The sequence below is a fragment of the Musa acuminata genome, chromosome BXJ1-2 (genome assembly GCF_036884655.1).
Source record: "Musa acuminata AAA Group cultivar baxijiao chromosome BXJ1-2, Cavendish_Baxijiao_AAA, whole genome shotgun sequence".
NCBI lineage: Eukaryota > Viridiplantae > Streptophyta > Magnoliopsida > Zingiberales > Musaceae > Musa > Musa acuminata.
In genome coordinates this window covers 21,354,340-21,368,357 of record NC_088328.1, presented here as the reverse complement: position 1 = coordinate 21,368,357, position 14,018 = coordinate 21,354,340, and the positions used below count along the sequence as shown (strand labels likewise).

The 14,018-nt window shown below is 36.3% G+C and overlaps 1 protein-coding gene across 1 annotated transcript in view; it reads left to right on the top strand.

Moving 5' to 3' along the window:
• Window positions 1-14,018, top strand: part of LOC103972167 (callose synthase 10) — a 61,099-nt gene that overhangs the window by 15,197 nt on the left and 31,884 nt on the right. Inside the window, exons 10-23 of the mRNA XM_009386389.3 lie at window positions 358-486; window positions 2,615-2,691; window positions 2,773-2,851; window positions 5,421-5,513; window positions 5,609-5,711; window positions 5,881-6,004; window positions 6,105-6,294; window positions 6,393-6,445; window positions 6,754-6,814; window positions 6,945-7,026; window positions 8,716-8,765; window positions 8,873-8,959; window positions 9,059-9,144; window positions 9,230-9,257. Coding sequence (XP_009384664.1) covers window positions 358-486; window positions 2,615-2,691; window positions 2,773-2,851; window positions 5,421-5,513; window positions 5,609-5,711; window positions 5,881-6,004; window positions 6,105-6,294; window positions 6,393-6,445; window positions 6,754-6,814; window positions 6,945-7,026; window positions 8,716-8,765; window positions 8,873-8,959; window positions 9,059-9,144; window positions 9,230-9,257 — 1,242 coding nt within the window. The remainder of the gene's footprint in view (window positions 1-357; window positions 487-2,614; window positions 2,692-2,772; window positions 2,852-5,420; window positions 5,514-5,608; window positions 5,712-5,880; window positions 6,005-6,104; window positions 6,295-6,392; window positions 6,446-6,753; window positions 6,815-6,944; window positions 7,027-8,715; window positions 8,766-8,872; window positions 8,960-9,058; window positions 9,145-9,229; window positions 9,258-14,018) is intronic.

Sequence of the window (14,018 nt, the reverse complement as noted above, 5' to 3'; positions counted from 1 at the left end):
ATTTCTATTGGCATGTTCTAAATAACTTCTTTTTGATTATCTTTCTATTATGTTCGTTTGAAAGGTTTTATTTAACTATTTTGATCATTTGGCATGTAAAATTAAGTCATCTGATTGGGCGTTATGCTTGTTGACGAGTTCCTTTTGTGTCTACAGAAAGTGCTTCATGGTATTACCTAGGGACAATGAGAAATTATATAGAATTTAATATTTTTGGTCCTGCACATTAGTGGTAGGAACTTTTTGGATCAAAATGAAAATTTCATTTCTGTGTTTGTTGTCTTTTTCTTGCGTGTCTTATTAACTATTTTATATCCACATTTAGATGTTGTGCCAACTTTTGATTTATGTTTGCAGATGGCAAAGGATTTGGATGCAATCTTAGACTCCCAAAATGCTGTTCCTCCTAAGAGTTTTATTTGCGCTGATGGTTCTGTATCATATCTTAAGCAAGTCATATTTCCTATTTATGAAACTATGGCAGCGGTGGGTTCCTATTAAAGTGACTTAAAATCTTTATTTTACTTCTGTGGTATGATTGAGCAGAATCTATAGAGTAGCAATATTTTTTGACTGGCTTATGAAATGTAGATATGAAGGATCTCAAAGTTTAATAATTTGTTGCATGCTTGACTGTACACTTGTAAACTTGCTTAATTGTTGAATATTGTTGTCAATTACTGTATAGCTGTCTGAATTGTATTAATTGTTGAATTAATATTGTTGAATATGGTTGCTTAATTGTTCATTTGAGATTGCACTTTTCTATAGTTTTTAATTGGCATGTGTTTGCTCTGAGATTTAGAAGTTTTTAATAATTCCATATGTATCATGTGATACATAAGTGTTGACCTGTACTTTGTGAATGATTTTGGATTTGCCCTGGTATGGTAGGCCTTTATAATAATTACCACTTGTGGCAAGACAAGCATGACAGTTGCGCATTTTTGAACTGCTTGTCCTTGTGTAAAAAACTAACGGGTTGAGTTCCTCCTGACAAATTGCATGAGGCCTGAGCAATCTGGTTCACTAATAACTGTCAATTATTTGTTTTCTATCATTTATCACTTTTAGTTTCCTGGTAAAGAAGATGATTTTACTGGTCAACACCCCATAGTAATTATGCATTTTTAAATTATGTCACAAATGCTGCAATGTTTACCTATTTACTTCTGAATTTTAAATTGGGAAATACACCTTGAAATTTTGCTTTCAGTTAATGATTCAACTTTGATTTATTTGCAAATTTTGTTTGATTGGCCTTTGAGCTTCGTAGTTTGAACTGTTTGTTTAATTTTACATGCTTTTCACATGGCAAGAGATTCATGAACCGCGTGTTATTTGAGCTTCTTCCTAGTTCTGGTTTATGCAATTCTGTTTGAACATGAATCATTGCCATGAAGAAAAGGATTCATTCACCTCATTCCTGTTTGTTTGTTCCATAAGGTGAAGTGAAATTATAAATTGTTCTTATTTGGAATTTTATAGTAATCCCTATGTGCTTTTGTTTCTTTGTGGTAGTCATTAACTGTATAGCCATGTGTGCTGCGTGGTAATGAGCATCATAACAGGGGAGTATTGCATGCATAGATTTGGCAAAGTGACATGTTTGTCCTTGCTCTATAAATGAATCTTTGTTTTCTGTGAACTTTAACTGTAATGGCAATAATATTAAATTTTAGTTTTCAGCAATTGTGAAGGTGTAGATTTCATGTGCTACCTATTATGTTTAAGATTATCCACCTGGAGATTGGTACTAATAATAAGAATATGTAAATTCCTAAAATACTTGATTGAAACATATGTGCATAAATATATGGTGACTAGTACAATAAGCATTTACGACCACGGTCTGGGAAGTTATGTTGGTAGGCATATTCTTGTGTTTCTAGATGCTGATTTGTTATTTGAAGTTTTGAACTAATGATTAGTAGGTTTCTGTAGGCTGTTAACAATTTTAATGCTGAACCAGACCTGCTTTTTGAATAAAGAAATATCAAATTTATTGTTCTGATTAAACTTAGTTTTTATAAACTGATTATGTAGCAAGCTTCGTGATCACTTGCTTGGTAACCATTCTTTAGATACATTCATATGTTAACACCTTGATGCAGCACAAATATATATTCATGCCATCATTCAGCATACCTTAATTAGATTGACTAGGAATATACACAAATTTATACAGCGAGGTATAGAACCAAAGAACTTGAAGCTGTTAGTTGATATAAGGAGGAGCAGAAAGGGGTTAAATTGGATAATAACATAATGAGATGGGATAACTGGTTCTTGAACTTGTTAAAATTCTCATTCCAGTATACTGAGTAATTATTATGACGATGACAAGGTTTGACTACATTCTATGCTTTATTTAGACCGCCCCTTCTAAGCTGTTTGCCTGTCATAATTGAGAGGCTTAACTGTATGATTAAATCGAGGGGCTAAATACTCTTTTTAATTTTTTTTAATTTATTGTTTGTTCTGGCAACACACAAGGTCATCCCAATGCCTTAAACGTCTTTTCAAACAAATTTTGAATTGTATCATCTATAATCATCAGAAGTATTTGATGACATTTTCAGTCTTGTTTTCTAATGTGCGTACTGATATTCAGGAAGCTGCTAGCAACAATAATGGAAAAGCTGCGCACTCTGCTTGGCGGAATTATGATGATTTTAATGAATATTTCTGGTTTTCTTTCTTTCTTGTTGTTTATTTGATTCTATCAATCATTATTCGTTGGTGGTGTTTTTATTTATGCTGAACCTGTAGGTCTCCTTCTTGCTTGGAGTTAAAATGGCCACTAAAAGATGAGTCTTCATTTCTCCTCAAGCCAAAGAAGTGGAAGAGGGTAAACCCTAAATGCTATTCTTTCTTATCGCATTCAATATCTGTAGATTGTGGGTATCTAGCAGAATAGTATTAAATTAGATGTATCTCAAGTCATGATAGAACCGGCTTCTTTCTGCGTTTTATCTGGTTCTCAAATTGGATATAAACTTAGGCTGTAATTGGATCTTGGTTCTCAAATTTGTTCATTTCATTTGCATTGCTATTTGCCTTATGTAGGCAATAGAAATATTTTTGCCATTTGGTTCTTATAATATTCAGGAGTCTTCATTGTTTTCACTTTTCAGAAAATTCTATTGGATTCATGTTTAAACTTGTTCGCCATGATTTAATTTCTAACTGTTAGGCCTTTGCTTCCCATGATTGTATTCCTGTTCAGTTGCCTAAGTATTTGAAGTATATACTTTCTACTAAACAAGTTCTGTGCTCTTGATTTGCTTAAAGTGCTACACTTGTTGTTCAAGTAGCTATGTGTGCTTCCTTGGATCTCACCGTATATCTTGTTTATGTCCTATTTTCCAAACCATTTTTCTGATATTGTATGTCTGTATACCTTTGTTTTAGCTGAATGCAGCTTTTATATCATTTATTTATGTGCTTGCTTTTAGCGACTGTGCTATTTTGTAAATCTGTTTATAAGCTTTATCTATGAATCTTGTTTTTTCATCTTCCTGGTCTGCTTTTTGTGAATTTTGTTGTATATTAAGTCTGTGGTTGCCTTCCAGTCTTTTATTCTTGTGAGTAGACTGAGTCGATGGGTGTTACATGGTGAAAGTTGTTTTGCTGATGCACATAATAAATTCTCTGCTTCTTGATGTTATATATGCCAGTGATTGCAAAAGGCGCTCGGGCGCTCGCCTAGGCGCTCGGGCGAGGCGAGGCGAGGCCCGAGCGCCTCGCTAATGTCCCAGGCGGCGCGCTTCAATCAGGCGCCGCCTGGGCGCTCGCCCGAGCCCAGGCGCTGGGCGCTTCGGGCGAGCGCCTAGGTAAACCGAACCAGAATTTTAGGTCTGGTTCGGTCCTGGTTCGGTTGTTAGTTGGTTCAATCGAACCAACTAAATCGATATAACCCCAACCCTAACCTGCTGTCGCTGCCGATCCCGATCGCGATCTCGTCGCTCGCTGCCGCTGCTCGCCGCTGTCGCTGCTCGCGCCTCCCGCGAGCCTTCCCGATGCTCGCGCCTCCCGCGAGCCCTCTCACTGCTCGCGCCTCCTGCGAGCCCTCCTGCTGCTCGCGCCTCCCGCGAGCCCTCTCGCTGCTCGCGTCTCCTGCGAGCCCTCCCGCGAGCCTTCCCGCTGCTCGCGCCTCCCTCGAGCCCTCCCGCTGCTCGCGCCTCCCGCGAGCCCTCCCGCTGCTCGCGCCTCCCGCGAGCCCTCTCGCCTCCTGCGAGCCCTCCCGCGAGCCTTCCCGCTGCTCGCGCCTCCCTCGAGGCCTCCCGCTGCTCGCGCCTTCCACTCCCTTTCCCGCTGCCGCCGCTCGCCGCTGCCGCCGCTCACCGCTGCTGCTGCCGCTGCCGCCACTGCTACCGCCGCTCGCCGCCGCCGCTCACCGCTGCTGCTGCCGCTGCCGCCACTGCTACCGCCGCCGCTCGCCGCTGCTTCCTCGTTTCTCCGTCAGCAGGTTTATACTGTTAATGTGATTATATTTATTAATTATATTATATATTTTTATATTTTTATTTAAAATTTTAAATAATTATATTTATTAATTATATTTTATATTTTTATATTTTAGCGCCTCGCTTCGCTCGGGCGAGCGCCTAGCGCCTCGGGCGTTTTTGGACCTTGGCGCCTTTTGGCGCCTAGCGCTTTTTAAATCACTGATATATGCAAGGAATAGCATGAGAAACTTCTTCATGATTTAAAAGTTCCATAATGTATTTGAGATTGTAAGGTCTATAGTAGGTTTTCAATTAAATTGTTCATAAAGGTTGATGCCATCTTTGTCTGCTCTGTCGATATTATGTTATCAGCTGTGGGATTTTATCAGGATAATTCTCTTATGAAAGGTGTGAATTTAAGAATCTTTAACTAATGTCTCTTATGGCACTCTTTTTTTATTTATATTGTTTCTTGTTTAATGCCTTTATTTTTTCTTTAAAAATATGATAAAGTCTTGATTGGTTATAGTGGCAGTCTTGATTGTTGATGTGGTAGCTTCTAACCTTTATATTCCCCAGTGGGTTATCAGACTGTTGTCACCTTGTCAATGTAATTTCATGGGCAATTTCTGAAGGTTATGATGAGTTATGTGTTGAAACACATCCTCATTAGCTAGTCATTTATCCACTAGATATAGCTTCATATGGACCTAGGAATTATACACAATATGTCTTGTTTGTCTTAGTGTTTGTTGCATATGATAAAAAATGCATTATATCTATGGCTTAGATGACAGTATGCAGTTTGCTAAGCTCCAGCATTTTTGTTTATTATATTATCTTTATAACTCATATCTTTTTCTACTTGAAGATTATTGTCAATATCTCTGTACTACATTATTTTTATATTTCAGCATTCTGTAATCCTTTTGCAATGTAATCATTTGTTGTTTTCTTTGCTTCTGACAGACCGGGAAAACTGGGTTCGTTGAGCACCGTACCTTTTTGCATTTGTATCGGAGCTTTCACCGGCTTTGGATTTTCCTTTTCCTGATGTTCCAGGTTTGAGAGCAAGGGATTCCTCGAGTGGTTGCATTTAAATTTTTTTAAGAATCTGTATAATAATTTAATCCTGTTTGTTCTATCATTTAATGCAGGCATTGACAATTATTGCTTTCTACGATGGGCACATTAACTTGAATACCTTCAAAGTAGTACTTAGTGTAGGACCGGCTTTTTTTATCTTGCACTTCATTGAGAGTATGTAACTCTTTATATACCAAATTTATGTGGTTTCTCTTATCTTCCAACATTTTTCCTTAAAGTTTAATTTTAGCAAGTGCTTGTGTTTTAGTTATTTGTGTTATGTTGTTTCTTAATGTTTGATTTTTTTTTAAAACACTTTTGCAATTCCTCATTTTGCTTGTAGGCTGTCTGGATGTCCTACTCATGTTTGGGGCCTATAGTACAACCAGAGGCTTTGCTATCTCAAGATTGATTATAAGATTTATTTGGTTTGGCTGCAGTTCTACAATTTTGACATATCTTTATTTGTAAGTTATGTGAATTTAGTGCTGCAAACAAATGAAGTTTGTTAACACCAACGGGCAAAAACTTGCTCATACTTTTTTGATTTTCTAAATCTGAGTTCAGGAAGGTTTTGGATGAAAGAAATAATAGGAACTCAGATTCAACCTATTTCCGCATATATACCCTTATTTTGGGTGTTTATGTGGTTATTCGTCTGACGTTTGCGGCATTAGTCAAGATTCCAGCTTGCCATACTCTCTCGGATATGTCTGACCGGTGGCCTTTCTTCCAATTCTTCAAATGGATTTATGAAGTAATTTTATTTTGTTTCTTTCCAATATGATCATTTATTTTTCAATCCTGAAGATGAATCTTTATATGCGTGCATTTATTTGAATTGTTAATTTTCAGGAACGATATTTTGTTGGGCGTGGTCTTTTTGAGAAGACAAGTAGTTATGCCCGGTATGTACATATTTTCTTCGTAGCATAGTAGTTTATTGTTTACTAGGTTGAGCTGATTTGACACATCAATAATTTACCAGTGAGGCAATTTAGGCTTCATGAACAAGTATAAATGCTCAGCAGTTTTTAGGGTCTAATGAAATTTGTTAGTTAGGAAAAACAAATGAAATTGGTTTAAGAAATTTTTTTGAAGATGATTCTTGTTCTTATGTTTGTGAATTGTGATTACTGCTTTTGTAGTTATTTAATTTTGTCTCTTCTCTTTTTCTTTATTTCTCTCTTAAAGTTTCTCCTCGTGATTGCATCAGGTATGTGTTTTACTGGATGGTCATACTTACCTGCAAGTTTTTGTTTGCTTACTATCTCCAGGCAAGCAGATTCCTATCCATTTATTTTTGTTGTTAGTATGAACGAGTTTTATTGTTTTAAAGAATTTTATTTTCTTGTGTATCTTCCTTTTTCTCTTGACAATGTCTTCCAACTTTACTCAAATTTTCAGATTAAGCCGTTGGTTGATCCAACAAAAGTAATTGTTGAACTGAATGGTTTGCAGTACTCCTGGCATGATCTTGTGTCAAAGGGTTAGTTTACTGCCTGAAGATTATCATGTGTGTTGCCTTTCTCACTTTCTCAGTTGTTTATAGATGATAAAATTTGTAAGATGTTTCTCACTAAAAGAAATACTGTCATATTGTTATAGTTTCTCACCAATTTGAGCCAGATAAGTCATTCTCATTTGGTTTTAAGGAGTGTGCATTGTAGGTTGGATATGTGCGTGAGAAGAACACCCATTTTTATTGGTGAAGATGAGGCTTAAAGCCCCTAAGATATGCAATTTTGTTTGGCCTGCATGATTTTAGGTTTCATCTATCTGAAATAGGGAAACAAGAGCTTATTACTACATTTGATGTATAACATTATAACCACTCTGTTGCATCTAAAACTTGAAAAATCAGAGAAATTAAAACAAAACTAGGAAGGAATTTGTGTTTCTGTCGTGCTTATAGATGACTGTGTTCAAGATATAAGAGATTATACATAATCCTATACATAACAATGGCTTGGAGGATTTGCATAACCTAGTATCGCAAGCATGAAATATAATAGAAATAATAGAGTCATGAAGGTTTAAGAGGGTGGTAAAGAACACAACCAAGCTTAATAACTTGAATAATGACACAAAATAGGAGATTCAACTGGCCATTTAAAGGAGTATCTATTCATTGATTAAAATCTGTTATGCTCGCAGAAAGTGTTCAACAACTTCCATAAGCTTCAAAAAAATGCAAAAAATGAAATCTATGAATTACATTTTTAAAAGGTATAATCACAATTATGCTAATAGTTTAGTCCTAATCATTCCATATGACGTTCTATGAGTATTGAGATATGAAACAAACCTAGATTTGCATAGTGAATTATGCTCGATGCTTTAAGGTCATGAAAGACATGAAAATCTCATCTCATAAAAAACCTAACTATTTGGATTGTTGACAGCCAATTACTATGGACATTAATCCTAATCACATCATTATGACCTTTTAAAAGAAAACAAAATAGGATGTAATATCCCAAATGATAAAAAATTACCACTTTGACCAATTGGTTTGATGGATTCTTGAACTCTGAATAGTATGAATATTTATCTTCTTTCTTTTTGTATCAATGCATTTTTACAATGAACAATCAGGACCTTTAAATTATAAATCATCTAGAATCCTTTGTTTGATCTTTAATTTTTGTTGATGCAAACTGCAAACCATTTCTCAGACCATACGAGGCCTGGCTGTTAAATATGTTTTTCTCACCACCTCTGACTTGGATCCAAAATTGTCCTGGATGGTAAATGATACAGTTGGTACCAAAATCATAATATGCTTAAAGTTTGCTGTTTAATTTGGCACTTATGTCTTACAGCATGTGATGTCTGATAAGTAATTGACTACATGCATAATTGTTCAAGGAATCAAGAACCAGTACATGCTGGCCATATCAATTAACATGGCTTGATTTGACCCTATACCCTTATACTGGCATGTGGTATAATGGCAATACCGATGTATGCTGCCACTTCAACTATCTCTTCCGATGCTTTTATCTTAACAATATACTTTTACATTCCATGCCATTCCTGCCAATTAGTGCCGATTGACATGGAAGTCCTTGCTTGTGTTTTCTGTCTATTGACCTGACAACATCATTTGCACAATTGCAAATGATGGCATAACACATTGCTAATTGTTTTTGTTTTTGTTGTTGTATCCATTCAGGTAATAGGAATGCTCTGACTGTCCTTAGTCTTTGGGCGCCTGTCTTTGCTGTGGGTTTCTATCTGCTTTGTTGGGATGCATATTTGTTTAGCCTTCTGAATATGTAGTTGAATTTCTCTTTTCCTTGCTATAATAAAATCATTTTAATGACTTCTAGATTTATCTAATGGACATCCATATATGGTACACCTTGTTGTCTGCTCTTGTTGGTGGTTTATTGGGTGCATTAGGTCGCCTTGGTGAGGTATTCTTTCATTTTAGTGATTCTTGTCTCAGAAATATCACCATACATGCATTGGACTTTAACTTGCTTATGATAATGGTATTTTTGGCAACATGACAGATACGGTCTCTCGATATGTTTCACAAACGTTTTGAGAGTTTTCCAGAAGCTTTTGTGAAAAATCTAGTCTCATCCCAAATGAAAAGGTTGCAACTCTGAGCCTCCTACTAATTTTTTGAGTACATATTTACTTTATATTGTGGTCACTGATTTCCTATTAACTTTTTGTAGAAGTATTCCAAATAGACCGCCTGCTCAGGTAAGATATTTCTTTTTCCCTTTGTACAGGTAAATGGTATCAGAATGTTTCTACAATGTTTTTACTGATTTTTTTTCTTTTTTCTTGTACCAGTTGTCCACATATTACAATATATTTTTTTACTGTTTATATTTTGCTCTTAGTGGTTTCTTTGACAAATATATATTCTGTATGTGCACTTTTTTAGTAAGAAATTCTTTTGGTAATTTTGTTTTCTGTCATCCCCTCTTAGAGTGATGAGTTAGTTTTTTGAATTTTAAACAACTTGAACACCTAAATATTGCCACTTCTGGGCATGAAAGTATACCAAAATGTTTTTGGCAGATCACAATTTTGTGTTGTGCTGGTTGGCATGCCCTTGCCGCTGACATAGATTAAAAAAAAGCCTACCCTTGTATCAGTGCCTCTAGCATGAATTAACATGGTACGGTTTGGCTCAAGCTGACAATGGCAATAGGCACATCAATCCTAATCATTTATAACAGTACTCCTTGACAAATGGATCCCGTCAATGAAAGTATGTATTGTAGTTCTATTTGGTCTTTTCGTTCTCAAGCAGTAAAAATCTGTGATGTGTAACTAATTAGCAGCACATTTTGTTATAAATAATCCTTGGAAGAAGTCTTTGTCATGTTTGTTTGCTTGTTGTGTGTGTGTGTGTGTGTATATAGGGATGCTTATTATAAGAAAAAGTAAAAAACAATGTGACATATTACAAATATAATGAATACAAATGTTTGTTCTTTTGGCTTCTCCATCTTTGTGGATTTTTATAGTAAACCTTCTATATGTTGATGTTCACTTTTATGTCTGTGTGTTTTTGCAATGTAATGAATTCCCTTTGAAAGCAGATTATTATCAAACTTGTTGTGAAATTGATCTGTCATGAATATTTTATAGGAAGTTTCTGTAATTGAATGAATACATTTTTGTGTAAGGTTCTTGAATGATACAATTACTTATCCTTTGCTTTTTGAAGCTACTGTTTGTTCAGAAGTTTTGTGCCTTTTCTTGGGAGTCAACATGATCATGATATTTGTCATAATATTGGATTTGTATAACTATATGCTTTCACTTTGTTTGGAAGTTTGCTAATATATGCTAGTGAATTGGTTTCATGGAAATTCATTTGTAATTGATTCAATTAACCAATTTTCTAATTGCTTTTGTGGGAGATACATATGGTAGGAACCAAGGTTCGAAATTTCATACCGTACTGATGTATCGAGCTTTGCTCGGTATGGTATGGTATGTTATACCGAACGGTATGCCTAAATAAATATATATAATTAATATAAAAATATAAAAAATATTTTTTAATAAAAAATATAAAAATTAATATGTAAAATATAAAAATAATATAAAAATATAAAAAAAGGTGTATGCAGCCTTGGCGATGTCACCTCCTCTTCTCATCACCTCATCTACGACATTCGGCGAAAAAGGCGACGAAGATGTTGAAGGCCGCAGACGTCTCCGACCTTCGGTGAAGAACGCGGTGAAGAAGAAGGCTGCATAGTCACAGACGAGAAAATGAAGGAGACCGCCTCTTCCGTTGCTATAGCCATAGCCTTCTTTGATCCCCGCGCCTCCATAGCCTCCTCTTTACGACTCTCCTCGTCGTTACCTTCTGGATCGGGATCATTGAGCGAGGGCAGTACCGGATCGGGATCGAGAAAGGGCGTGGAAACAAGTTCGTGCCGAGGTTCTCCCGATTCTCCCTCTTCTTCGAACACTTTCTCCTTCTTCCTACTTCGATGCTTCTTCCTCAGCCTCATCGCAGCCAGGCCGCTATATCGAGTGGACTGCCCGGTAGCGGGCGGTCCGCGTACTGGTTCATGGGCGGATTGATACGTATTGTCCGTGTCGGGCGGTACGATTCGAAATCGTAAACCTTGGTAGGAACAATGTCTAACTCTGCTACTTCATATGAAGTGGAAGTAGAAGTCTTGGGAGGGAGAGGGAACATAGTTAACATGCATGCTGCTGTATCATATTAAAAAAAGCCTAATCATATGCCCGAAGGTTAGAAGATCTTGCTTTAATATGTTAGTAAAGTTTATAATCTTTGTCTATCAACATGAAATGAAAAAAAAAAAAAAAGATTAGGCAAAATTTGGCTTCTCAGGTACTGCCAGATAGTAAGAAGGCCGGTTGGCCTATTACTTGTCAGAAATAGAGGTTAGTATGCTCCTGTTCAAATGACTTTAGATGGGTCAGACTAGGGTGCTTCAGGCAGGCTGAGTAGGCTTTGGAAGATCCAAGCCATCTGTATCATGACAACATTATGATGCTGATCCACTTCAAAATTATCTTTTTCATGCTGGGAACTTCAAAAAATTAATGTGATGCAGTAGCTATATATTTAATACTTTTGCCACAGTAACTTTATCTTTGAAATTTACTTATTAAACCAATTCTTGTTTCCTTTCAATATTGATTGGTATACCTCAAATTTTATATTAGTTTTAGGTGGTAGGGAGAGATGCCATCCTTCCCTAGTATCCAACCATAATGTGACTAGATATGTGAATCTTCCGAAATGGCCTGCAATAGATGTTGTTAATTGGTTGTGCCAATCTGAAAGAGCTAGAAACTCGTCAATTCTTTGATTCCAAAGCTGCCTTATTTGCGTTGTTGGCTATTTTCTTTATCTTTTTTGTAATGATATGGTGGGACCATCTACCCGCATTTCATTTTGTAAATAAAATAAAGGGAATTGGTAGGCTTGCCTGCAGATCAGATATGGCCTGATTTCATCTGAAGCTTTGTCTAGTTTAAGTTGGATATGGTTTAGTGTTTTGAAATGTTAATCCCTTTGGTAACTTCAAGCCATTACTTGATTAATAATTGCATAAAATATGAACCAATCTTGATATTATCTGTTTATGATCCAATCACATTAGTCATATGATAATTTTAGTACCATCATGTGATTAGTGGTGGCATGAAAGCAGTGATTTAAAAAGCGTTAAGTGTGAAAAGGTGCTAAGGTCCCAAAATGCCGAAGGTACTAAGCGCTCGCTAGAGCGAAGTGAAGCGCTCTAAAATATTAAAATATAAAAAATATAATATAATTGATAAATATGATTATATAAATAAAAATATGACATTATTAAAAAGATCTAAATTGTCAAGTTATATTATCCATATTCTAATAACAAAAATGTCAAAAGACTCAAAATAATAAATTTTTATATTAAATTCAATCATCATTATAATCTACATCGTCTTTCTCAAATATATCATAATCTTTTTCTTCCTTTTATTCATCTTTATCAAAATATGTTTTCTTCTCTTCGACAATGGCAGGAGATGAACTGGAGACTTTTGCACTCATTTTTTCCTTTGTCATCTGCATTGTATATGTGTCACATCCTGAAATTTTTTTTTTCCTTTCCACACATTCAGGCTAAGTAGATAAACATCACTTTATTCATTATTCATAAGCCTTTATTACAATTCATTTATTGATCAAATCACAAATATAAAAGTAAACATAGTGGTGCTAACTTCAAGAATCATCCTAGCGGCTCTACCTAGCGGTAGAGGAAGGTCAGCCCTCCATTGGAATCCGATTTAGTGCTAGAGGGAGGTTGCTTTGAAAATAAAATACAAAGAAAATTCAGCAACGCTGAGTATGAACCCCAAAAGTCAACTCAAAATGAATACATGATCAAAATTCAATCATCCCATTGGCGTATATCAAATACCCGAAGGAGCACTCCCCCAACAGCGGATGGAGAGGCTTTATTCTACAGGATGAGTTTGTGTTCTCCCAATAGCGGATGAAGGCAAACTCATATCGCACTCCTAATAGCAGATGGAGTGGTGTCCCGCACCCGCCATAGTGGGAACACGTTCCTCCTAACAGCGGATGGAGGAACCATCCAGCCGCCACGTCTGACAGCTCGCTAATCCTCGAAAGGAATCGCCCTACCTGCTCTCGGCAGGAAAATAACATAATCTTACACTGGTCATGTCCATATCGGGATGAAATAACACAATTAAAACATCTCTTTCAAATATCATCAATATCAAATAATATAAATTAGCCCTCAATTGACTTGAACCCTAGTTCAATCGAGCCAATTGAACTTAAGTTACTAGAACCTAATTGAACTGATCTTTAATCCTCATTTAACTGGTCTGGAACCACCCTAGACTAGTATAATTTGGACTAGATTAGGTTCAATTTAGGTTAAACTGACTTGAGTAAGTCAATAATTCGGAATCACCCTGAATCGATCTAGACTAATCAAGTTTAGTTTAGTTCAATCAATATTTGGGCTCAAATCCAACAATAATATTTGGCTGAATTGGGCCAGCCACCATCTACTGGTCATGTGCATTATATATGACTAGGCATGTATCACATAAAGCTGGCCCAGCTTTGGCCCATGGATTGGTCATGTGCATCGCATGTGACCACCCATGATGGTTGGGTTTGGTTAGCCTACGAGCCAAATCCTGACCTGTGGGTTGGGCCTGGTCTACGGGCTAGGCCTGATCTACTGACTGGGCTTAGCCAGTGGGCCATGGCCTAACCTATGGGTTGGGCCTGACCTATAAGCAATTTCAATCCAATTAATATCTAATTTCATACCACAACATATATTTATTAGCAATATAAACAAAAACATAATAATGTATTAAAAGATAGATAAGGAGATAAGCTTTAATACAAGGAAATAACATTCTAAATTTGAATAGAAATCATAACATATTAAAAGATAGATCGGGAGATAGCTTTAATACAAG